Raw genomic sequence first — 25,597 nt, forward strand, 5'->3', positions numbered from 1 at the left:
CAAACTACCATCAGCCAGCGAGCTCAGGGCGAGCCATCAAAGATGTCTGCTGCTCCCAGCCCGCTCCTTTCCAGCTTAGGCCACCTACTTTCAGCTGCTTATGCTGCAGCGCAGGATTCTGCTTTACCTACACTGCAACAAAGGATAGTTCTCAAGGATTAGTGGATACAATACTATTAAAATGAAAGAGTTGGTAACCTAAAACAGTGCTTTTAAAGTAAATATGACAATGTTTAAGCTTTAAGATAACTGAAATGAGTGATAGATATATGCTGATATGCTTCTTTTAAATATCGAATTTATTGATTTAAGTAGTAATGTTTCCCCCAGTGAATCCTCCAGTGTCCTTCCAGCAGCCTTGTCAGGACGCTATCTGTGATAGACAAGGCTGGCTGCGCTCCTTTCGACACCGTCGCCAGCCGGTTTTGGCCAAGTTTTCTGCTGTCTTTTGCTGTTTTGCGTGCTCTTGCTGCGACTCCGTTGGCAAACTTTTCCTCCTACTTTTCACTTTTTCTTTTTGGCCCTCCTTACTTTTCCTTTACTTTTCGATTTGCGGGTGGGTGGCGAAGAGGATGGGGTATGATACGATGCGAAAGAGATGGAGCTACTAGCTGTGAGTTGCGAGCAGCGCGCGCAACTTTTAACACACTCAAGTGTCGTAATTTTGGCTGATTTTTCGCACACAAAACAATATTAATGCTGGTAGTTGCATGGGGCGCGCGGGATCGACGGAAAAGCCTCCATCTACACCGCCACCCACCGCAGGAAAAAAAGTTAAATGAAAAGTTTTGCTTGCGCTGCAAACACGTCGCTTTTCCTCAGCCGCTTTTGCCGATGCGTCTGACTTTCGGGCTGTGAGTCGAGTTTTCCGCCGCACAGTAGGTGAGTGTGCAGGAGTGGGTGTGTGTATACATATGTAAGTAGGCTCCGCTCGGCAAATACCGGAGTATGTGCGTTTCAGTGCGAGTGTGTGGGTGTGTGTGTGTGTGCACGTCGCACCAAACTATTGAGCAAGTTTTCAACAAGCCGCCTTGCCGTGAATAGGCAGCGATTTTTCTCTGGCCAAAACTAGCAACATCGCGCCGTGGTTTTGGCCACTTTAAATCATTAACCGTTTAGAAGAACTGGAAAGAAACTCAAAATAACTCAATAACATATACTCAATACTTCAAAAAATCAAGTATACGCTCAGTTGTCCCCGTCGTGTAAAAAATGCATTATTTTGTAGGCAGCAAGCTTCTATAAAACTAAAGTGTCCAGATATTCATTTAGCTGCCGTGTTTGAACAAGCTCAAGTTCATTAGAATTTAATAGGCCATAATTTAGACCACTGTACTAAGCAGCTAAACTCAAGAGGGGGGTAAAAGCGGAAGTCGCATCGTCAGGCACGAGAGAACCGCTCAAGAGGGGCAGCAAATGTGTGGGGCGATGGGTTGGTGCGTTGAGGTGACTGGGCGGATGTTGGCAGAAAAAAGTTTGGGCTCAGCTTAAAAGTTATTAGCGTTTTTGGGGCGGCTCAGGGGCAGAAAAAGAGCTGAATGAGAATCAGAAACCAGCGCATCTACGCAGGCAACCAGAAAGCACTTTCAGTTCGGTATGTGGTGCGTATGCACGGCGCGAAAAAACGTGTAAATTGTTGCATAGTTGTTAAATAAAATGAAAACTGTGGACTTGTTACAAAATAAATCTCTATCTTAATGATTCAACCTGCAATAAGACTTCTCACTTAATACTTGGATACTTTTGGAAGGAATGTATAAAAAACATTTATACATTTTTTTACAAGCTGATTTCTTTGATGAGCATAAATTCCAGACAGTCAAGAACAACCTAATTTTTTATCACTTAGCTGTTGAAGGAAATAAATTTATATAATTCAAATATTTTTCTCTCTGTGCGTGTATGTGTGTGCGCCCCCTTTTTGTAAGTGGTAGTTGAGGTGAGCAGCCGAAAAATGCGACCGTGCTATACGGATTGAGGGGGCGGTTGGGGGGGCGTGGTAGCGAAGTCAGCTTGGTCCTGGTATTCATATTTGTGTTTGAGGCTTAGTACGTTATTAAGTTGTTACGTTTGGCCTGCTACAAGCAAAAACAGCAACATTAGCACCACCAACTGAACGCAGCGGGTGGTTTGGGTGGTGCGGTGGTTGGGTACTTTGAGTGGTTTGGGTAGTCGCGTGGGTCTCGCGCTCAACTCTCAAAGGTATTGCGTGATATTTCAATTTGTTTTTAGTTGTAAGTGGCTTAAAATGATTTAATAACTCATCAAGGGATTTGCTTGTTGTTAGGTATTTACTTTAGTTTTCGTTGCCGCTGCTATTTCACATTTTCCTGCTGATTTTCCCGCTGCTGCTACTGCTACTATTTGCGCAGGTTTACCTCAGACTATAGCTTGGGTCTACAGGGTTTTGGGCTTGGGATTGGGATTTAGTTTCGCTTTTTTGGGTTTTCTGCCTCCGCAGGATCGACTTATGGCATGCGAAAGTTTTTAAGTAGTTTTGTCGTTTCATATTAACGAAGTTTCGTATTAGTTTTGCGCTTTTTCGCTTCCTCACCATCATTAATACAAATAACAAACTAAACTCTGAATATTTGTGTATGGTTGGGGTTTGAGGTTTTCATTTTGTTTTTTTTAGCTGCCAGCAACTATGTGCTTTCAACGCCCCCATAACCTCGGAAACCCCCCCAAATGCGATGTTTGCCGTTATAATGAGCAAAATGTATTATGCATGTTAGTATTTGTGCGTACAAGTGTGCTTTTGTGTGTGTGCACATAGTTTTGCGGCAGCTGTGTAAATATTTTAAATGCCGCTTTAGACCTAAATGCACCCCAGGGAAGCCGCCAGCCACTGTTGACAAGTTCGCTTTTTTCCCGTCAGATCTGACTTACTTTTAATTAAATAACGCACAAAAGGAGGCATTTTTTTTAACATACGTCGATATTTCAAAACCACAGGGTTGCTTTGTAAGATATAAATTACCGACTAGTTAATAAAAAATGAAATAACACAAAACATATGTATATATCAGGTCTGATTGATTCCCATTAACCCATCTTGTTTTTTTTTGACAACACTGTCGCCAGCATTTTCTACTATTTTTCTCAGCCTCATCATGACTTAAAATTGGGTGTCTTTCTATGTGTGCATTATGTATCTGAGGTTATACCCAAGAATGGGGTATATTGTATTCCTGTGAATTTATGGAAAAGGTTAAACTTCATTGGAAATCCAATTTATTTTTAACTGTAAGAAGATTGGCCCAGTGCTATTAAAGCAAAGTAACTTAAATTTTAAACAAGAAACAGAAAAGTATGGAATTTAGCAAAAAATATTATATTATTATTAACACAAAACGTTATTTTTTGTAAAAGAAACTAGCCAACCGATACTAAAATATTCTTTATTCAAATCAAAAATCTGTATTCGATTCCTTGCATTATTTTTTATGCAAAAAAAAAGGAAAATAAAAGTACAATGTTAAAACCAAGACATACATTTCTGCTAATTGTATTGGTCTAATCTGATCGCAATGCCATTAAACTCCATTAAAAGCATGGGCGAATGGGTTTCTTAACTTTTAACCACTATGATTAAGGAGTTGCGAACGGCATACAAATTAAATTAAAAACTTTCCCTCCACTAACAAAGCCATTAGAGAACAACAAAGTTGAAATGAAGGTGTTCTGTAGTCGAAAAGTGTTAAATTCAGCGTTTTTCGCATGAACACAATATCCGTTTGCCAGGGGTGAGAGAGTCCGTTTGGCAAATTTAAAATGTGCACGAATTAAGCCAAATCAATTTCGAACCAACAAATTGTATAGGTTGTTTTGCGGGTAGGGTCACTCGAATCCCTAGTCCTTAACCGTAGTTTTTCCCCATCCCCCCCCAAACGCATTGTAACCAGTCACGTAGCACAAATGTATCGAGGGGGCTGGACACCGACAGTAAACTACTGACCAAAGAGGCAGGACCACCACCGAAAGCAACAGAAATGGACAGACAAACGGACACAGTTACGGACGAACGGTCAGAATTACGGACACAAGGACCAGCGGACAGTTGGACACTTGGGAAAGCATTCCGTCCGACTTGTGAGAACCCAAGGAAAACACCAAAAGTAGTTTGTACGTGTGTGTGCGGGGTAAGCAACGTAAAATTTGACAAGTTGTGAAATTCTCTGGCAGCCACAGAGCGCACAAAACAAAGTTTTGGTATTCTTTGTATATTTCTATGCCAAAAATTCAATACGGCTAATTACCCAGCATGGCAACCATCCATTGCACAGTGGGCTGCTTAGTTAGTGAATTTAAGTATCTTAAGCTGCTCATTGGGAATTCGTATGTAAAATATTCAATTAGGCTGATGTCTTTTATTTATCGCTATTGCCTTTGTTTGCTAGTTGTACCTACTCGATGGTATACACTCAAAACGTTATCGATTTCAATTCAAATATCAATTACATGCAGCTTTTTGAAATGCCAATTTCAATGCTGGTTGGTGACCCAATTTTCATTGAAACTGCTTCACTTATTGACCATTGTGCGATCCCTTGACTCCAGGGACCGTATCTATATGAATGCTTTGGTGTATTAGAACACTGAGGAAAATATGGGGGTTAAATTCTGCGCGGCCTAAAAACTGTCTTTAATTATATATACAGAGAAATCAAAAGTTTGGTTATTCATATAATTAAAATTAAATCGATTTTTTTTAAATGCTACATTTTTGTTTCTATAGATCTACATAGAATAAAATTTAAAAGAAATATCAATTATCTTTAAAGCATTTTAGCCAAACTTTTAATTTGAACTCAACAACACTTCTATTCCTTATTTATTAACTTGTCTCCAATCTCTTAATGCATTTCATTGCTTAAAATTTATAGATTCACCAATAGGTGACTTTTCGAACTTTCTTATCTTGATTTTGTGGTAAAGTCTGGCATTTTCTGGCCGTGCACGTGAGTGTGTGTGTGATTCGAATGCAAGTTTTGGTCGTCGTCTTCATTGTTGGCTGTCCTCGTCCTGGGCGTCCTCGTCACAAAAGTTTCTCCTCCATGTGCCTGCTGGCGGCATGTGTTCAAGAGTTAAGTTGTGTCGAGTGTGACTGAAGGGGGGCTATCCAAGGGGTATCCAAGGGGATCCAAGGGTATCCAAGGGGATCCGAGGGGCTCCGAGGGGATCGAAAGGGAGACGACACGAAGGTTGAGGGTCTGCGGTGTTCTTTGTGTGCTGACTGCACGAATTTAAAGCTGCCACACACTCTGCCAAACTGCTTTTTGACTTCTTGCAAGGGGGCAGGCAGCAGTCAGCTAACCAGCTGATTACTTTGGCATTTGTTTGGGCCCAACATTGCGGTAAGAAAAGGGGGAAGAAGGAAAGCCTGAACGGGCATCCTTCGAGTCCTTGGAACGTGGAGCGACGTCTGCTGCTGGGCGTCATGCTTTATTTATTGGCCGGCTACGATGTCATAAAAGTCATACAGAAAAGCAAAAAAAAAAAGAAAATATGTGTAACCTTTTTGGGGGAAGCCCCCAATATCGGGCGACACATTAGCCGACACTCTGGCTGTGAGACAGCGACAATGACATCGCAAAGTGCCCTGTCATAATAATAATAGATAGAACAGCCAAAACAACAACAACAACACTGGAGCAACAACCATAACAATTAAGCTATATCAAATTGAAAAAGTTATTTTTTGTCTCACAACCTGCCATTACCGCGGCCGTATAAAAAAGATTAGCGGAGGTGGAGTCGCCAAATGATGATTAAGCAAAATGCGCCTCAATGTGAGCATTTTAGATCAAAGATAGGTGCACTGAAAAAAAAGGATGTGGAAAATATTCAATAGAAATAGTACAGCTAATTGCAAAGTCTAGCTAGCTAGCTTATATTTCAAAATAACTAACAAGCTAACTAGTTTTTTAAACATGCAAAATTATATCAAACATGTTTCTTTTTCTACAGATACAGATTTCGGCATTCAGATCATTAATTTTTTATTTAAATATATTACTTACTTACTACTTTTCTTGTTTTTTTACTTTTTTTATTTTTCAGATTGTTTTCTCTGCACAGTCGTTTACACATCAACATATTCACGTTTACGCTTTCACAATGGCTTTGCCCTTAGCCGAGTTTTATGACCTAGCAAACCGTAAATCAACGCTAATTAAATAAAAAATTGCTGAGCTATGGGAAAAAGGAATGGGCTAATTGACACGGCCCTTAGTTCGTTTACCAATATTAATACAAAACTTTCCCATTAGGTTCCATAATACGGTCGAGCAAATGTCAAAACCAACTTCTTTTTTTTTGTTGATAGCGAATGCCCGTTTGTCCGAGTCCTGAGTCCTTTTACTTTTTTTTTTGTTACCTTTGTAGAAGTCGCGCCAGAAGTCCTGGAAACTAATACGAATTTAATAAAGCGCATGAGTTGCATACAGCGATTCGAATTGGGAGCACTAATGAAAGAGTTAATTGAATTTTGTGCGCATGTGTCCACAAAAGTATTGGTTGCAAGGCGGCGACTGCAAATATGATTATAATTATTTATTAAATCTGTATTGTGTTGCATTCCGCGGTGGTTTTTCCTTTTAAAATCTCACTCTTTCTCGCGCTGACATCCAGCGACGACTTATCGGCGATCCGGAAAAGTGTGAAAAATGAAAAGGAATGCGGGTGGTTAAGGATTAATTGCAGTTCAACTGTTTTAATTGAGATGATTTATATATGGTTATGTGGCGAACGGAAAATGGTAGATGCACTTTTCATAATCTTTAAATACCGGAAAATAACTTACCGTGTTTGCGTAAGGCCTGCTTAATTAAAGTACTTGTATAATTTAAAAAAAAAAGGTAAAAGCCCAGGTATTAGGGCTTAGATAAACGTGCGTGAAAATGTTGAACAACCAGTTGTGTTAATTTTTCAAGTTTTTTAAATTGTGCTATATGTTGGAGGGGGAAGGGATTTCACGCTGCTGTGAACTTCTCCTGCACAGAAATACCTAAGCTTTAATCCTTTCAATTGTACACACACACACACACACAGATAGAGCTCACAATTTCGCAGAATTCAATGAACACAATGGGTTCATTGCTTGAGGGTTTAACTGGCTCACATTTGCACTTCTTCCGGGCAACTTGAGGCATGGCACGTCATTGGGAATGGGTTTTCCTTTTGAGAGCGTATTCAAGGATTCTAGCTTATTATTCACAAGATGGTTGCTTGACCATTTCCTGGCCTGGCCAGCTCGATTGGCCGCCAGTCGCCGGAATCTCTTGGAATCCGCATGGTCTTCCAAGAATCTCCCTTCTTGACCAATGCCTTTTATCATTAGTTTCTATTTGAGTTAAGCTCTCCTGCACTGGCTGGGCATTTAATTAACTCGACTGAAAGTTTGAATTTGACTTGCGTAAATTAATACATTGGCCTTGTTATTGGCCTCCTGTTGAACTCCGGGCGGAAAATGGGTACCGCAACTATGCCTCATCCTTGCCCCAGTTACCATTACTTGGTATCTGCGGATGAGCTGGCTCTCTGGCTTTTTGGGGGAAAAACTTCACTTGCCACCGAGCGAACCCTTATCAACTTTTGCCACTGCGTTCAGCTAACTTTGCTTATAAATTTCATTCGAGTCATTTGTTGACACACCCATACACACGCACTCAGCCACAGAAGTAGATAGAGATAGCAGGAGGGAAAGAAAGAGAGACAGAGAGTGGAACACCCATCGAACATAGATACGCACGCAGACAAATGCACACAATACAAAAGTCGCAAGTCGCGGAAATCGCGAAAAGTTGTTGAAGTTATCTGGGCAACGCAATTTCTTGTTCTCGTTCCGCTGCCATTGTTTATAGTTCGCCTTTGTATTTGCAAGTTTCGCCCGAATGTGCAAATAGAATTAAAATACGACGGAGACGGAACTAACCCAATTCTGATTTCTCATTGCAGGGGGATTATTTGGAGGTTAGTTTTTGAAATGGGGGATATTGGCTAGAATATCGAAATAATAAGTATTCCAATTTAGAAATTATTTACAGCAAGCTGAAACTACATTTCAGATGGTTTGCACATGTATAAGACTGGCAAAATGTTATAAATTTTTATTTTACAAATATTGTTATTTATTTTAAAAAAATTCCAATGCATTAAATTATAATAATATAGTTAAAATGTTTTTAGAATTTAATTTATAAATATTAAATAGCAAATACCTATTTATCACAGCGAACTATGAAGAGTATCTTGAAATCTGGAATATCTAGATTAAAAACAGCTTACTAGTTACTAGGTAGCACTTATTCGCTTAACCCTTTTACCATCGTTCTAGTCCACTCTTTGCGCATTGCACTGGTTAATCGGGGATAAAAAGTACTCGGTGACGCCCACAAACAGCGGGCCATGACTTTACTTTATAACAAATATATTCATTTCATACTCGTTCAGAGGCAACAAATCGCGTGACATGCTGACAGCGGTGCTTGGCCCTCGTGTTGCTGTTGTTTCTGCTGAATTTGTTGAGTGGAGAGTGTAAAACTCAACTATTGTCTTCATTTTTCTTGCAAATCATGCAAGGCAATCTAAAATGTTGACACATTGGCAAACACATATGTATTGTCTGAACACGCCGACATGGGCAAATCGGCACATATTTATATAGTATAGGGGTGAGGAGTACTCCGTCAGCCAGGAAAATGTACACAAAAGAGGGTAAGAGAAAAAAAAAGAAAGAAAAAAAATATTTGGCGCCCTTTTGCCCATGTCACTCAAGTTCAAGGTTTACACGCTGTTGGTTAAGGTTACGCTTTTATGTATTATCGCTGAATTGTCACAAGTCTGCGCTTTGTCTCGCAACGAGCGCTTTGAAAAATTACAATAATTGTTATTTACGCATATCTGAACATGAAATGTGTCAATTGGCAGCCAACGAGCTAGCAAAGCGAACCGAACGCAACGCAATGAAAGAACGCAACAACGTGGCGTATGCGTAATGTGTGAAAAGGGACACAAGGTCTGGCACTTTTGTCGGTCGGCAAATGAGTGGTATATGGTATAGGGTGTTTGGTGTGGGTTGTTGGGTGGAAATGGCAGTAGTATCAGGGTATTCAGACAAATGCTGTCAAGCCTTCATAATTCGGTTCATAAAGCGATTTTAGGTATAAGCTTCGAGAGGGTGTTGTGAGTACCCTGGTCAAGCCACAAAGCCAGATTAAACGATTTTTTTCGTTTCGAGTAGGTTAAATATGTTACATAATCCTAAAAATTCGTTTTAAAATCATTCACATAAAACAGCAACACGAAAGTATCGTGTTCGTATTGATTGAGTTATACAATTTTCCCGGCTTTATTTCATATGACTTTTTGCAATTGTTTTTCGACTGTTACTGAATTTTTTATAAACAAATTTTAATTGCCACCAATTAAGAAACTTTAAAACGAACACGTATCGTATTGAAAGTACTGTGCTGTGTTTTTTATTTAAAGTTGGGAAAATATAGCTGTAGAAAAATGCGCCTGCATAATTTTATGTTAGATTTATTAACAGTTTCTTTAATCAATGGGCAATAATCACTTTTGCATTATAAAATATAAATAAAAATAGGGTATCCAATCTTCATTGCTTGTGCTGTTTTGAGTTCCTATGTTTCTATAACACATTGATTGCCTCCACTAATACGTCACATTTGTAGAACCTTTTTTTTTGTCTTCAGCTTTTGTACTGCTTTTTATTGGTCATTTATTGCATTAGCATGGCCTTCAATTAGCGAGCTTTGAATTTAAAACAAACGCCAATGGTGTTGTATTAAATTTAATCGTAGTACTCACTCTACATATAAATAGGAAACATCGGCGGCTCTTTGACTGGCAGTTGTGTGGAAATCATTGACGCGGTTTGTCGATTGAATTAAATATAAATATCATATTTTCATCGTTAAATTAAATATTTAAATATGCCATTGCCATTGCCATTGCGATTGCGTTTGGGATTGCTGTTGCTGCCTCTGGCGATGATTTTGCTGCTGGGCACGCACTTGAGTGGCGCGTCGGCTGTTGACAAGGATGTGGCACCAGTTGGCGATGTAAAAACGGATTTGCTGTCATTGGAGCAGGAAATTGGCGGCGCTGCGGTGCCGGGTGAATCGGAATCTGATTCGCAGCGAAGTCTGCATCCGGTTCGTCGAAGGCGTGGCATCTTCTTTAGCGGCAGCATCGGCGGATTGCCCTTCCTCAACTGGGCCACTGGCTATTCTTGGGCATATCCTGGCTATCCATACAACTACTATGGCTCACCATCGCCTGGCTATTATGGTTATGGCAGTGGCTACTATCCCGGCTACCTGGGCTATCAGAAAATTATCATCGGCTAATGCAGATTTGCAAGAGAACGAAAAAATCGATTAGAGAACCCCTTTTCAATGTGAGATTATAAATAATGGCCAGGAAGGAGCCACGTCGACCCTTTCGCAGTTTGTTATTTTACTTATTGTTGGTGCTTTTAAATTAATTTGCCGGACATAGTGAAAAAGTTGAGCTAAGTTGAAGAGGTGGGGCGCGTATAAAAAAAAGAACATGAAATTGCACAATTTATATTCATTTTTCGGGGGGGAGGCACAGATTTTGCATAAATCATTTCGCAGCGACCAAAATGAAACGCGTAACATAATTTTTAACCCTTGATAATTTTTTATGACAAGCATTTTCGTTATTTTCCCTCCGTGGGACCAACTTACTTGTTGTTGTTGTGGGGCCGCAGCGAAATGCAAATAAAGCGGATCAAAAGTTTGCTGTTAAAAGAAGATTAATTGCAATTTGGTGGCAAGACCTGAAACATTTCGAGCCCCACAACAACCCATCGAAAATCCGCTGCCCATTCGGCGGTGGGCGGTTGGTAATTAAATATTTTTAAGCTGTAAATGGTTTCCATTTACGTGATGCTCTTCGTATTTTGTATTTGCAATCAATAAAATTCATTAAAGGCACAACAATAACAACCAACCGAAAAAAGAGAACCAGCCAAATCAAATAAAATACATTCCACCACGGTCTTAGTTTCAATTGCCACTCCGTTGCAGTTGTAAATTGTTACTTCTATAAGTGCTGTCCTGCAGTTGTTGCAAGTTTTGCAAGTGGCTATTGTTTATTCATTCAGCTTTATAATCATTTTATTGCCGAGGTATGCTCGATTTTTTAATCAATTTACATAATTTATGCCCTTTTTATGAACTCCACTCCCAAATGGGATCAGCTGAACGAACACATTCGGTTTGTGAATTGTTGAAGAGAGCGCAGCGGAAAATGTTTCAGTTTTGATAGTTGATCTGCTATAATATTGAATTATCGTTATACAAGCAGTTGTCACGTTGTAAATCATTAAAAATTAATTATCGATTCAACAGGACAGCAATGGTGATTTTTGCCTTAAAGTCTCACAAATTCAATGGAAATGCATTTATATATTGCCTGCTAAATGTTAAAAATAATAGCAGTTTTAATTTGTGGGCAAATTGAAATAATTGTAGCCATATATAATTAAATAAAACTAAATTGATTTATTTTTCTGGTCAAACATGGACGGATATTTAAAATCTCCAACCAAGTTTTCAATTTTGAGTTCTGCTTAATATTTCATGAGTTTTAAAATAACTTTTAGTTCTTTACAATAAGGAAACTTTGTTTTAGTTAATTAGTATTTGAAGGGACCTTATGCTTAAGTATCCTAGTAATTAGTAGATACGTAGACACGTGTTTTGGGCACTTGGCTCCCATTCCAAAATCCCATGCCTACCCCTTTTTTTTTTTGTTAACCACCTGTAATTAATAGTTTCGGCTGACCACCTTTTTCACGCACAAAAATGGGCAAGTGGTTGTGAAAAGGCGGTCCAAATTGAGGGTATTCGAAATTTTTATAGTCAGATGTGCCACTGCCACTTTTGCAGCTTTCCGCTTTTCCGGACGGGCGGGCGGTAGCGACCTCCAGCCGGCCAATCAGTCATCCGGGAGCTGCCTACTCCGGGCACTTGTGCCCATTGTGCTTGCCTTTCATAATTGAAACGAGGTCAAAACCAGCGAACCTCATTAAAAATTGAATTGTTTAATTTTCATTTGATTTAATTAAGTTATTTGTTGGTCAATTAACCCTTTTTCCGCTGGTCGCCGTTCCGTTTGCCATTGTTGTTGTCTGACATATCAATACGATGTACTATACAGTTTATATATATATATACTTTACATACAAATATGTCGAATGCAGTTGTTTGTGCTGACATTATATTGTTATTGTTGTGATGACTGCCTTTTAACGCGCAGAGTGGGCACTTGCAATTATGTGAGTGTATGTACGTATGTGTGTGTCCTGGCGCCAATGTGTTGAAAATTATTAATTAAAAATACTTTTCAATTAAAGTTAATACGCTCAGCATTTATGTAATTCTATGTTTAAATACGCTGTAAACTCTTCAAACAACATTTCATGCAAATACCGTGGCCAGCCAATTAAAGGGGTTATTTTTTTTGTTATTGCTAAAAGGGCTTCTAGCTTTATATGCATATGTATGTATGTATGTATGCCATACCCACTTTATTCAATGCGCTATGTCAAGTGTCTAAAGACCACTTTTTCTTTGTAGTCTTTTGTTATGGCCCGGTTATTTTTTACTTAGCACTTGGCGAGAGGCTTAAACTGCAACTCAACTGCGAATCAACTCCGACGTAGTCTGGAATCCGGAACACGGAACACGGAGTACAGAGTCGGCGGCGCACTAGGAGGAGTCTATCTCATTATGCTCAATTGCACTTGCAAAGGCTGGGAACTCTGGAGCTGCTCACGGGGCGATAAACAATATTCATGATTATGAAAACTTGTGCGGCGTTCGCTTTCGCACTTGAAATCTGTGAAAAGCGAGGGCGGTTTGCACAGATCAAGGACTCTAATGGAGCACTTTTGATTTAAATCCTTTGGCCTTTGTTCTCGGCCAAGTGGCGATGCCGGCAATTTATTGTGGCATTCTTTGGCCAAAGGAGTCAGTGGGTTTATTGTGCATATCTAATACTACAACAATGAGCTAAGAAATAAACAATACGTAATCAAAAGTCCTTTAAGATAACGCGCTACTGCGTAAAACCAGTTGAACAATTTACTTCTAAAATTCAATCCTTAATAATTACACTCTAAGATCAAATTTTTAGTTAAAATACACTTCATACTCCTTGAATCCTTTAGATATCAGATGCCATGGCAATTTGAGTACTACTTGATTGGTGACATCTTGGAGTTCTGCAGTTCAATAATCCGGGAATCCGTTTATGTTGCCAGTACGCTTGGAGCAGCCCTCCTCGAAACGACTGACTTCGCCTTTGGAGCAACTCCATTAGCCGAACGAACGCACTGGGTCGGCTTCAAATAATCCAGAGCTGGCCATTTTCTCAGCCAAAAGCTGCCGGCAATGACCACAGATACAGTTACAGATGCGGATACAGAGGCAGAGATACAGATACACGGATACCGAGCGACATGTAGATGTGTACATATATTTTGGCAAAGCATCGAGCCAGTCAGTCCTTGCCGCAGAGGCCAACTGAAATGAAGTGTCATTGTGATAGAGCAACGGCACTGCAGCGGAATCAGTTCGGTGGAGCTAGCTGTGCTAGCTCCGCAGCTGGCAATGGACGGACGCAAAGGATCCCCAGGACCCGACCCGAAGGACTCGCCCGGACGACACATTTACACGCACTGCTGCAGCTGGAGCTGGCGCACGTACTCGGCATTGTGACAAATGGATTTTCGCATGAAATCCCCAGGATTTCTTCAAGTGTAATTGCGCACGCTAAAAGCGAATACGAATGCGGATGCATTTGGCGGCATTCCCCTTGCAAAACAAAAAAGTAAATTACGATCGTTATAGTCGACTTAAAGCTACTGTGCATGCCATAAAAATCTATTTTAAATTACCCAACATTTTCCATTGCACAATACTACACTATATCTGAAAGATCTCATATGGACTAATAACCAAATATGCATATTTTTAGTTCAATTTTTATTAACCAATTATACCCAGCTTTACTCCAAATACCGCGCATAGCAATGCGGATTTGAGTCCACCAAGCGAGCATTAAATTTCATGCACTTGCGAACGAATTGCTCTCGCAGGATAATTTTTCAGCGCTGGGCGCCATTGTGGGGCTGCATCATGAGCCAGGTGCGACCATAGGCGCATATGCGGAATAGTCGGCTAAGTTGCATGATGCCATGGCACGGGATGTTCCAATAATAGGTGGTCGAGTGGAGCATTATGACCCAGATGGTCAGGAAGATATTAAGGTATTTCCGTGTGCGAAACCTCAGCGATCGAGGGATCCCCCCATTAGTTGGAAACGGTGGGTATACCAACCTGATGACCAAGCACAGGATTATAAATTGAAGGATCAGTACTTCCTGGATCAAAAGCATCAGTCCCAGCAAATTCTCCAGGTAACAACTTTAAAAATAATTGGCTGAATATGGAATGTTATACCTCGTTGAGTTCGTAATTAAATTTCCAATCCAACTGTGTTCAAAAATGCAAATTCTATTTTTTTCGCCATTTTTTGCCAATTTTGATGATGATGGCACGTTACTCGTAGAGTAAAAGGGTATACTAGATTCGTTGAAAATGATGTAACTTAGTCTCCGACCATATAAAGTGTACAACACGTCGATACGATTCGACCAAAATTTCTTAGCCACACCGAGTTAATTAGCGCGGCGGCTAGAAATTTAAATAAGCTGAATATTAATATTTAATTTAATATGATGAACTTACCACACCGCCACCGGCAAAGGAAAACATGGGGGCGTACCCACCTAACAGAAGGAAGAAGAATGCGAATCCGCCGGCGTCGTTTTGATCAAATCTAACTTTATTCCATCTAGTTGGCGTGGGGTTTGCCGTACACGTATACAGCTAGCAATTCGGTTTTTCGAACCCCATTCGTTACTTGGGACAGCTGTAAGACACATCAATTTGATAAAATAATCTAAAATAATCTATCGAAAAAAAAAAATGCCCTCAATAAACCCATTTTTTCAATATGTAGCTACATTCCGTAAGGAACATCAAGAGCTTAAAAAACAAAGTGTTATCGCACAAAGAGCTAGGGATTCATGGAATGTCTTAACTACACAAGAGAAAAATATCTACCGCGAACAGGCGCGCGATGAACAAAATCGGCGTCGGAGAGTGGCAGTAATGCCAGCGATGCCGTGCCAACGATGCCGTTATACCAAATTAGCATTTTCTGCACTGCTTTTGTTTGGTGTTGTTTTTTTGGTTTGGAAATTATCATCCTATGTCTTTTAAGTGAACTTTGGATTGTCCTCGCCACAGAAGCGTCTCATTTCGCGCTCTTCGCCGGTTCCGTCCTGCTCCAGGATTTGCAGGTAGTCCGTGTGACAGGTGGTCTTGGAGCCCAGATTGAAGACTAAACGAGAAACGGATAATTATTAAATGCCATCGTTGTACAATTGGTTCCAACTCACCTTCAAATGTAAGGAATACAACGTTGTTGCTCGGCACGCGGACGATCCACTGACGTTGTACTGGAAGACTGGCTCGTTCTTGACCTCGCTGGATCTCACCTATCTGGCCAGTCCGGTGGAGAAGGGTCCTGGTTGGCACGGCATCGCTGGCATTACTGCCACTCTCCGACGCCGATTTTGTTCATCGCGCGCCTGTTCGCGGTAGATATTTTTCTCTTGTGTAGTTAAGACATTCCATGAAGCTCTTTGTGCGATAACACTTTGTTTTTTAAGCTCTTGATGTTCCTTACGGAATGTAGCTACATATTGAAAAAATGGGTTTATTGAGGGCATTTTTTTTTTTCGATAGATTATTTTAGATTATTTTATCAAATTGATGTGTCTTACAGCTGTCCCAAGTAACGAATGGGGTTCGAAAAACCGAATTGCTAGCTGTATACGTGTACGGCAAACCCCACGCCAACTAGATGCAGTTCATTTGCATTGCTGAACAGACTCTTGCCCATGTCCACAAAGGAGCAGACGCGCTGCAGCGATCGATTCGTCCTGTCGAACACCTCCAAATTCTCCATTTCGCAGTCGTAGGTGCCGAATATCAACTCGGTGTAGTACAAACTTAAGGTGTAATTAGGTGGTGCCCGGATAATGATGTTGCAATCGGCCGACTGTGATAAATGCACTCTGCCCTGCAGTCCATCGTAGTGGCGCTCTCGGTTGGAGTTCAGGGCGACCTGCAACTGGAATCCGCCACGCTGCTCCAACCACTTTGACCGGAACTTCAGATACACCTCGCTGGACTGGCCATAATAGATGTCCGGCTTCACATTGCCGCAGTACACATGCTCCGTGGCAAAGCCGAGACCGTTCTGTCTGGAGGTCTGGCCATTGAATACCAGATCGGTACCCAATCCCTGCTCCAACAGTGGTGCATCCTGGATAGGGGAAAATATGAGATAATTTAAATTAAAGATACAAATTAAACAAAAATTAAACAATAAACGTATACCGCATAAAGTACCATTCTTAGCGGAAAGCTCAGCATCAGTTGGTAGAGCATAAGTCCATTGTCCAGATTCTTGACCATTTTCCCAATCTCGAGCTTATGCAGCAAACTCAGCAGGGAAATTGAGTCTTGAAATGCAAACTTTCGCGTACGGTGTGTGTTTTTGTCTGCAATTGGAGTTTTATTTTTTTACTTCGCACCACGTTTCTACGTTTTTGTTTTCGATTTGCCACGGCTTTGACAAATTTTTTACTGAGCTACTTGGCAGAGGTGTCGTTTGATATATATATATAGATTTTTTTTTTTTTTGGCTTTTGTGACAGAGAAAGTAGGGTTTCCTATGTCGTAAAAGTACAAAAAGTTTATATTGCAAAACATTACCAACTGGAGGGGGGTGACATTACTGGCAATACTGTTGGGCCACCCCAACAAATCACGCCCAGGCTATTTGCAGTGAATTGAAATTGATCAATTTGGGTAGTTAGGGGAATTGTTTGGCTTTATGTACGCTGCTGGCAGCTTTAATGGATGAATTCGCTTATGCCATCGGGACTGCCGAAATGGGTAAATTGAGGTTGCCACCCGGGGAACTGGATATCTGTATATGTATATAGATGGCAATACTTATGTATCGAGTGTACAGATGCCCTCAAATCGAATTAATGTTCGCCCTGCGGGACACGTCGACTGCTGTTGGGGTGGGGGGAAAATCAACTCCATAATTTAGCCAAGTTGCTAGCATTTTGACAGGCTAAATTATGGAAAAATCAATTTCAGACCAAGCGGCTTCAAAATCAAACAAATACCACTTTCCACTACTCCTACAATTACCATATAATATTCATAGGTTTAATATGGCAAATATCCCTGGCATTTTATGAACCTTTTTATAAAACTAAATCGAAATCAAAGTACGCGTTATTCACTTGTAGTTAACGCGCTTTTGGCATGCAGCAGCAATAGTTTTAATAAATATTTTCCGCCTCCAATGGAAAATATACTCAACTGTTTGGGAAAAATCGTAGCATAAATATACGCAACCATGACAAATAGCGTGTCATAAAAATATTTGCAATGCTGCGTATTTGTTGAACAATAGCTTATTGTCTTATATTATTTTTCACTTGTATGCAAAAAAATTATTTCTCAGTTTACTCAAAAATAAATATTTTTTTGGTAGGCATTCTATTCTATTTATTTAAATTCCAAAAGGTAGTTTCGAATGACAAAACAAGTACTGGCAATTTTAACTGTTGATATGTAGCTAAAGTGTTTTTTTCTTCGCCCACCTGCAAATATTGGGGAAATAAAACCATTCGATATCGCCGGTTAACATACCTGATACTCGTTCAGATGCCCGGACAGCTGATGGCATTTGAGTTTGCAGTTGGTTGCATATAAGCCTCGAACTGCAGTTTTCCGGCAAGCAGCTTACTTTCCCGGCTGGCAGAGCAGCTCAGTCCAAACTTTCGGCCCCTTGCCCCCTTTCGCCATTTTCCGTTTTCCTCTCGCCTCTACTTGGCCAGTTTTAAGACCCTGCATCTCAATTTCCCACTGCCCAGTTTGCCTTGTCTTTGTGCTCATCTGTCCTCACTGCATTATTTCCAATTGCTCCTCTGCTCCTTGGCCAAAAACGGGGGAAATAAAGGAAGATTTGGTGTTGAAAAAGAAAACAGAAAAAAAAGTAGAGAAGTACAAGAGGGGAAAATCTGCCTAATTCACAGTGAAGACCGGATTGGGGGCGGGATCAAAGGGGGCGGGGCAGTGCTTACAACGCAAATCTGCGAGCGAACGGAAAAAAAGTGGAAAGTGTAATGACAAAAACCCGGATTAAGAATGTGCCGCATACAAGTTGCACACTTGTGCCATTTCTTGATGTCCGGCTCCTTTTCCACAAAGAGTTTGCATTAGAGTGGACCTTAATCGTATTCCCTTTAAATTGTGCAAAATGAAATATATATTTTCTACTATAAATATTACTTTTTAACAAGATAACATGCACAAAAATGTGAAATTACTTGACTATTTTGTATTTATTTATATTTATTATTTTTTCGTCAGAAATATATACAGCATCTATGTTTATCTTAGTAATATAGTGGGCATATGTTTCCTAGAAATGGAAATTATAATCATAAGAGTGCTGAGCATATCCACCCCAGTGCGCCTGTATCTTTTGCCATTCGCATCTTGCGCCATCTGCACTACGAGTATACACACATACAGATAAATACATAGCGACGAATATATATTTTAAGCGAGGCTTATCTTATCAAGCGACATAAAGGACGCCTTTCAGCGAATGTCTAGCGACAATTGTAGTGGCACCGATTCGGCGCTTGGTCCGGATTCAGTTTCAGATTCGGATTCGGATTCGGATTCCGATTCAGTTTCAGTTCAGTTCAGACTCAGTTTTAGCAGGCGGACTCGTTTACTTTGGCCATAGCTGTGCATTGGCCAGATCTGGGGCCCGATTCGGATTTGGATTCGGATCCAGCGAGAAGGAGGCAGTGAGGAGCTCCTTGTCCGCAGGGCAATGCACACAGCTGGACATTCATTACAAAAACGGAAACACTCGCACAATGACAGAAGATAAATGGACCTGCACTTGTACGTGTGTCTCCTGCTCTCAATCCATCCACAGGACCTTCACAGAACCCCCAGAACCCCAGGACCCCAGAACCCCACTCCAATCCAATCCACATCCCTCGAGAGTTTCGGTGTGTGAGTGCGGTTTTTATTTAGTCGCTTGTTTTATATCAACATCTAACAAACGAAAAATGGGTAAAAAAAACTAACAAAATGGGAAGCGAAATCTTTGATGGTGGAAAATGGAAACAGCTTATACTTTTCCCTTTTTCCAGAGCACAGCAGCACACTGCTTTTAGTTTAGATTTTTAATCTGTGCATTGCTTTTTTGTTGCCTTTTTTGTTTTATCAGCAAGCAAAATCGGCAAACAGTGCTTCATATTCATCTGGTTTTGTTCCATTTGTCTGCCATATTTGCATTCCGATGCTGATGTTGATGCGGATGCTACTTTTTGCCGCGCTTGTCCTTTTTGATTGAGATATTTATTATGGACATTTTTTAGCTGCTCTCGTATACCTTGCGCATAAGCAACCCACACCAATTTCCGCGCTGCCTTTTTGGCCCAATTTCAATTTAAAACTTTAACCATTTATTTTGCGGAGGGAGCACAAATTTATCAGCTATTTTTGCGCCATTTTTTTTTTGTTGCCCAGCAAGCGTTGCATTCATCAAAAAAATTTTATTCCGGCGCGCTTCTAACTTGGCGGTTTTTTATAAGCACACTTTATGTCAAAACCACAGCGACACCCATACCAACGCCAAATGCTGGCTAGCTGCACCACCAAAAGGAATGCGAAAAAATATCTATTTTCCACCACCCATAAAAAAAACAAAAAAAAAAAAAACAGCCAACCCCCTTATAAAGTTTAGTGTTCCAGTGTCCAGCGACAAAAGACAAAAGCAAAGGACCAAACCAAACCAAACCAAACCAGACCATAGCAAACCAAAACTCAACCAAACCGAGGGCGAAAAAACTAGAAAAATAGAAAAGCGAAAATAAAAAATTGAAAACAAACTGTCAAGCAAGTGAAATAAATTAACAAAATGGCGCCATAAAGCTAACATATGAGCGAATACTTGATTTTTGCAGCGCAGCTTCGCCATATAAATTTTTGGAGATGAGTTCAGTGCATCGTGCAGCTTTTTCGCTTTCTTCGCCACTAACTTTTCTATTATTTAGACATATATGCCAGTGACAGCTTTTGGAAGACAAAGCCAAAGAAGTTCCAAGTTTATATAATGCTGCCGACTCGAAGCAACTGATACCGTGCATTCAAGAGATCCCTGAAAGAGAGAGAAACGCTGCAATTGAAAGATAATCTCTGGGTAATTGAGTTCAAGGGAAATTGTCACATTAGAGACAGATGCAAATTTCACTTTGCTTCAACGTCTGAATGAGTGGCACTTAAAGTTTTTCGACTAAGTGGATAAATTAATTAAAAGAGTGCATCAACAAAATAGAAAACAATAAGAGCAGACGAACGCTTAATTTGAAAGCGGGTAGTTATGCATATTAATATGAAATTCAATTAGGTTAATAGCATTGGTTATTTGTTGGATTTGCCAATCGTTTTTGGTTCCTTTTTAGTGAGAAATATAATTTGAGCCTCATAATGTGCCAGAAATATTACTTTCTATATTTAAACACAGTACTTTTTATTTAAATATTAATATAGAAATCATTTAAGAATAAATGGAATAGAAATTGAGTTAAATATTAGATATATATAGTAATTGACCAATAAACTAAGTAGTGCTTAACAAACATAATCCTTAAATCCTGCTTCGAAATGAACATTTTTCACAACGGTGAAGGGTCTGCAGTGAGTTTAAACTGCCCGATGGCAATCTATAGTCTAGAATAACTCACCTTTTCGTTTAAAGTTTTCCTGCCATTTGGCATGCCCTTAAGCCCTCTGAATTGCCCAAGTGCAAGATTTTTTGCTTAACTTTATCGCTCGCGCAAAAACAAAAAGTAACTACTTTGCTTTTTTGCTATTTGCTTTCTGGGCGCTACACGCGACATATGAGCCGCAACTGGCAGGATGTCACTGTTGCAACTACGTGGCAACAACAATAAGCAATGGCTTCAATTTGGTTGATTGGAGTCGCGCGGGGTTGTCGTCTGGGCCCAAAAACACCCGAATTGTTTGGCCAAAAGGGGTAGGGCGGCAGGGGGGTCTGAATTGGCCAAAATGGGCTGGTTTTTTTTATTTGGGAACTGGAAAGGGGGGAAACACCCGGCTTATGGTATGTGAATGCAATTGCCAATGTGCCGGCGTGCAAAGTATGCCCAAATGCATTTTAAAACATTGTTTTGGCTACGCTTTTTGCCACATGGCATCAGCTGGCGACCATGTTGGCCTGGCCAACACACACAAAAGCCAATGCCAAACAGATAAGAGCGCGTATTTTATTTGCATACTTTTAGGCTGACTTTGCGAGCTCGCAACTGCGGCAACTGGCGTTTGGAAAGCCATTTGCCAGCAGAAATGCGAGTTGGTTGACAAAAAAAAGTATGTATAAGGAAAAATGGTGAAAAGCTGGCTAAAAAATCGCCAGAAAGTGGAAAAACACACACACAAAGGGGACGAGAAAATATGTGAAATGCGAACTTTTACAAAGATTGACAAGTGGCGACTGGCCCGTTTAAAATGTCAAATACGTATACTGTTGCCGAGACTTTTCATGAAAAACATGAAGGGGTTGGGGTTTTCTTTTTTTTTTTTCCCGGTGGGTGTGGGTAAAAGTGCTGGAGGGGGAGGGGGAGGGGGCTACGTGCTGCTGGTTTTCGCCAGCGATTTTTGTTTTGTTGATGTTTTGATTTGTGCGTGCGTGCAAATGTTTGCACTCCCGCGTTTTGTTTTTGCTTGCTTTTGTTTTCTTTTTCGGCTTTGCACTTTGGACAAGCCACCAACTAGCTAGCCATCTACATGTGCCCCTCACCCGCGATTTTCCCACTCTGCCCCACCCACCGAGGCACTCGAAAAGCCCTCCGGGGTATGTCGGTTTTTTTTCCTGCCCGGGCATAAACTATAGTTTCCATACATATACATATTGCCGCGTACATATATATTTATTTTTTGCCTGTTAAAATTTCCTTGCGCGTTGCTTGTTACATTGCGTTTATGCACTGAGGAAAATTGGGTAGTAGATTACTTTGTCTAAAATCTGTAAAATTTTTTTGGAATTTAATTAACCACTTGTCCAACTCTGTCTATTTGGTATAATCATCTACATATATCTTCAGTGGCGAAGACCTAATATTAAGTAAAATATTTAAATTCTTTTAAACATAATATATTGGTAATTTTTATAAACCCTAAGTAATTCATCTTGCACATTGAATATAAAGTGTGGAAATACAAAAAGAAAGTGCAAAAAGAGTATTTACTTTTTTCTGGGATGAAGTTAAAATAGAATTTAATGAATGACATCCAACTTTTTTGCAGTGTACTGTTGCAGTTGTTGCTTTGCTTCGTTTCCGTTGGCCAAGTTGTGTGTGTGCTCATCAAAATGGAAACTGTGCAACGTGCACTAAGTGTGACTGATAGTGTGGTGAGTTAGTTGATTCTTTTTTATGCCTCGCAGCCCAAAAATTTCCCCGGGCCGCGACTGACAGTTGCAAATCATCAGAAATTTAAATTGACTTAAATTGTTTATTTTTTAGCCGGCTTGTGTTTTGTCGTGCACTGGTTTTTGTCGTGATTTCGGCAGGAAGCGCGAACTTCGCTGTTATTTATGAAAATAATAGATATGCAAATGAATCTGCTGGCCCATCGATAGCAAAAACCCATTGATAAAACTAGCAATTACTGGTGGAGATGGTGTGCCTTTAAAGATAGCTCACGTACAATCGAGTAATTTAAGGCACCCAATTAGCTGCCCCAAAAGGTATGCTACACAAATGTACATACATAACATAGAAGCGAATTCATTAGTCAACTGTATATGGTTTTATCTATGGTTAGGGTTTGCGGACGCTCGATTGAGTCATAAAGCCCAATCAGGGATATATCTATATATACATATATATTTACTCCGTGTGTATCGCTGCTCCTTCCGCCGGTTTTCTTTCCCATTCGGTTTGGCTTTGATTTCGGGCAAATAATAAAATATACAATTGTTGTAGAAATATGTCAGTAAAATTCACAAAATTCACGTTTCACAACTCCTGCTGTGGTCGTCGTTCTTCCATTTTTCCTCCCTTTTTTCCTCACTCTTCTGGTCCGTCTTTTCCATTGTCTCTGCCTTTGTATTGGTGTGTGTGTGTGTGTGTATGTGCGCGTGTGTATGATTTTTATTTTTGTGGCTTTTGCGCGCATTGCTCTTTGTTTTTATGTATAAATCATTTATTGTTTTTATGTACGACGTTGCGAGCTGCCTCGATGGCTGGCTGAATGCCAAATATGAGTGCCTGTGTCTGACATTAATTGGCAGTGATTGAGGGATTTTTTGTGCTGCCTTCTCTTTCGCTCCCTGTCTGTGTGTGTGTGTGTGTGTATTGTCTTGGCTACGTGCGCCTTTATGAAATATTAATTGGCCTTTCATAGGGCCTTTCCTCTCTGTGCTCCCAAACGTGCTATGGCCCATAACCTGCTCAATGTCAGCATAACGGAAGGCCAATACCAATACCAATACCAATACCATTGCCAATACCAATACCAATACGAATACGGTGCTCCGGAGGTTGGCATCACGATTCGCACAATAAGGTGAAACAATAAAAACGACAGATATACCTGAACACGATTTGATGCTGCAAATTGAATCTGCTTTTCATGGAACGACAGGAATAACTGAAAGAGTCGAGTAATAATGCAGGAAATTATTATTCGGGTTTATTTAAATTTAACAGTTCGAACGCATACTCAATTAGGGATATTTCAACGCATTATGATTTATGGCTTCTCATTACATATTTTCAGTTATTTTAGGAACTTTCAAACTTACTCTTTCACTGTTGAAATAAAGTTAATTACGCTTTCCTTTGCTTATCATTACAATTTCTTTTATGAAATAATTAAGTTCTTGACCTCTGGCAGTATCAAAACTGAAACCATTCACATTTCTATTCAATACTAATGAGCAATGTGAGGTAACCACTTCATTAGCAATTCAATTGCCAGGTGTCACATCTTTCGCCGCCTTGCAATAGTTTCTTAGCTAAATTAAAACAACATTTTAATACACTTAACGGCTTCAGCCTTGCATTTCCACTTAGATTGTGCAGCAAGTCAGTAACCTCGATGGAGAAAATCCTTTTCCTCCCAGTTCTCCTTGGCGAACAAAGCTGACGACTTAACCTTGAAGTTGTCGTCGCGATTGCTTTGCACTCGCTCGAGCACACATTTTCACAACCCCCACCCCCCTTGCAAACTACTATTTTCCCATTTTCCACCCACATTTCCATGGCTGCTGCGAAAGCATGGGCGTTCGGGCTTCTGCCTCAGCAGCTGCGCTTTGCGTGTTGCCAAAAGGGCTTTTTGCGTTTAATTAAAAATATAGAAATGCAAGAGTGCGAGTATGTTTTGCGGTAGGCGTCTCTCTGGCCATGGCCAGGCAATGAAAATGTTCCTTGCTTATTGCTTTTGGCCCACTGTACTGGCAAAAAAGAAAACACAAAATCTTAGCTAAATAAACTGGTGCATCTAAAAGATAGCTAAAGTTATTAAGGTCACTAAAGATGTATTAAGTTACTAAATGATACTAGTCTGAACTATAAATACTACATCATTGTCTTTACAAAAGTCACTAGGGCTGTGAATTCATTAATAATAGAATTTAAACTGTATAAGTGCTTCAGCTGTGCCAACAATTATTTTTTTTTTCAAGTGCACTGCCAGTTGCTGTGAAGTGCGCCACAGTGCGTATTCGTGATTTGCCACGCCTCTTCAGTGTGGTGCACACAAACGCGAAATTTAGCTGTTCCCTTTCCCGCTGCCCCAATCCACTTCTATTCCCGATCCTTTTGTGTTGAATTGAGTCTTATATTAAAGATGGTGCAGGGTGGCGCCCAGGATCCTCGCGTGCGTGTGTGTGTGTGTGAGTGCGTGTGGCTGAGTCGAAATAATAACAGCGATGCCAGCAAAAGCGCGCACAATAACCAAGGCAACAGCTGCTGCAACTCGGCCAACAACAATCAGACTCCGGCAACTCCGATGCTCCGTTGTTGTTGCCGCTTGAAGCGGAAACTCAAAGCGCGTAAACCGGAAACGGCTGTTTAATGGCGTCGCTGCGCATGCAAAGCCAAAAGTCCATGGCCCACCAAACCAAGCCTTGACATACCAAAACTCAGCCAACCCAACCCAACCCAATACAAGCAGGCCAGACCAGCGCATACCCATACCCAAAAGCGGCCCAATAGAAATGGCAAGCAATAGAAATGAACGGCAGCCAGGGAAATGAAATTTAATTCAACGCAAACAAACAGAGAACAGAAGCGTGCACTGTGGCACTGCAGAAAATGTAATTAAAA

The 25,597-nt window shown here is 40.4% G+C and overlaps 2 protein-coding genes across 4 annotated transcripts; one reads left to right on the forward strand and one right to left on the reverse strand.

The window, feature by feature from the left end:
• The first annotated feature begins 9,847 nt into the window (after positions 1-9,847).
• Positions 9,848-10,498, forward strand: LOC27206625. The gene has a single exon (XM_016182411.3). The coding sequence runs from the start codon at positions 9,960-9,962 to the stop codon at positions 10,374-10,376; it is 417 nt and encodes a 138-aa protein (XP_016034845.2). The 5' UTR covers positions 9,848-9,959; the 3' UTR covers positions 10,377-10,498.
• A 3,530-nt stretch (positions 10,499-14,028) lies between these two features.
• On the reverse strand, positions 14,029-16,848 carry LOC27206963 (cubilin homolog). Of its 3 annotated transcripts, none has more exons than XM_039295086.2 (2): positions 16,525-16,848; positions 14,029-14,483 (listed from the first exon to the last, which is right to left on the reverse strand). In XM_039295086.2, exons 1-2 carry the CDS (start codon positions 16,608-16,610, stop codon positions 14,168-14,170), a joined length of 402 nt encoding a protein of 133 aa, XP_039151020.1. In that variant the 5' UTR covers positions 16,611-16,848; the 3' UTR covers positions 14,029-14,167. The 3 variants fall into 3 exon arrangements, with proteins under 3 accessions (XP_039151020.1, XP_039151018.1, XP_039151019.1); XM_039295084.2 differs by lacking the exon at positions 14,029-14,483 and adding an exon at positions 15,736-16,458 and having other exon boundaries at positions 16,533-16,822; XM_039295085.2 differs by lacking the exon at positions 14,029-14,483 and adding an exon at positions 15,737-16,458 and having other exon boundaries at positions 16,545-16,822.
• Between the last annotated feature and the right edge of the window lie 8,749 nt (positions 16,849-25,597).

This window comes from Drosophila simulans, chromosome 3R (assembly GCF_016746395.2).
Source record: "Drosophila simulans strain w501 chromosome 3R, Prin_Dsim_3.1, whole genome shotgun sequence".
Taxonomy (NCBI): domain Eukaryota; kingdom Metazoa; phylum Arthropoda; class Insecta; order Diptera; family Drosophilidae; genus Drosophila; species Drosophila simulans.

Bases quoted from the DNA above. Each gene is read 5' to 3' on its own strand.
- LOC27206625 (XM_016182411.3), top strand. From the start codon at position 9,960: ATGCCATTGCCATTGCCATTGCGATTGCGTTTGGGATTGCTGTTGCTG.
- LOC27206963 (XM_039295084.2), bottom strand. From the start codon at position 16,610: ATGGTCAAGAATCTGGACAATGGACTTATGCTCTACCAACTGATGCTG. The intron at 16,459-16,532 runs GTATACGTTTAT...TCCCCTATCCAG, and splicing joins TAAGAATGGTACTTTATGCG to GATGCACCACTGTTGGAGCA.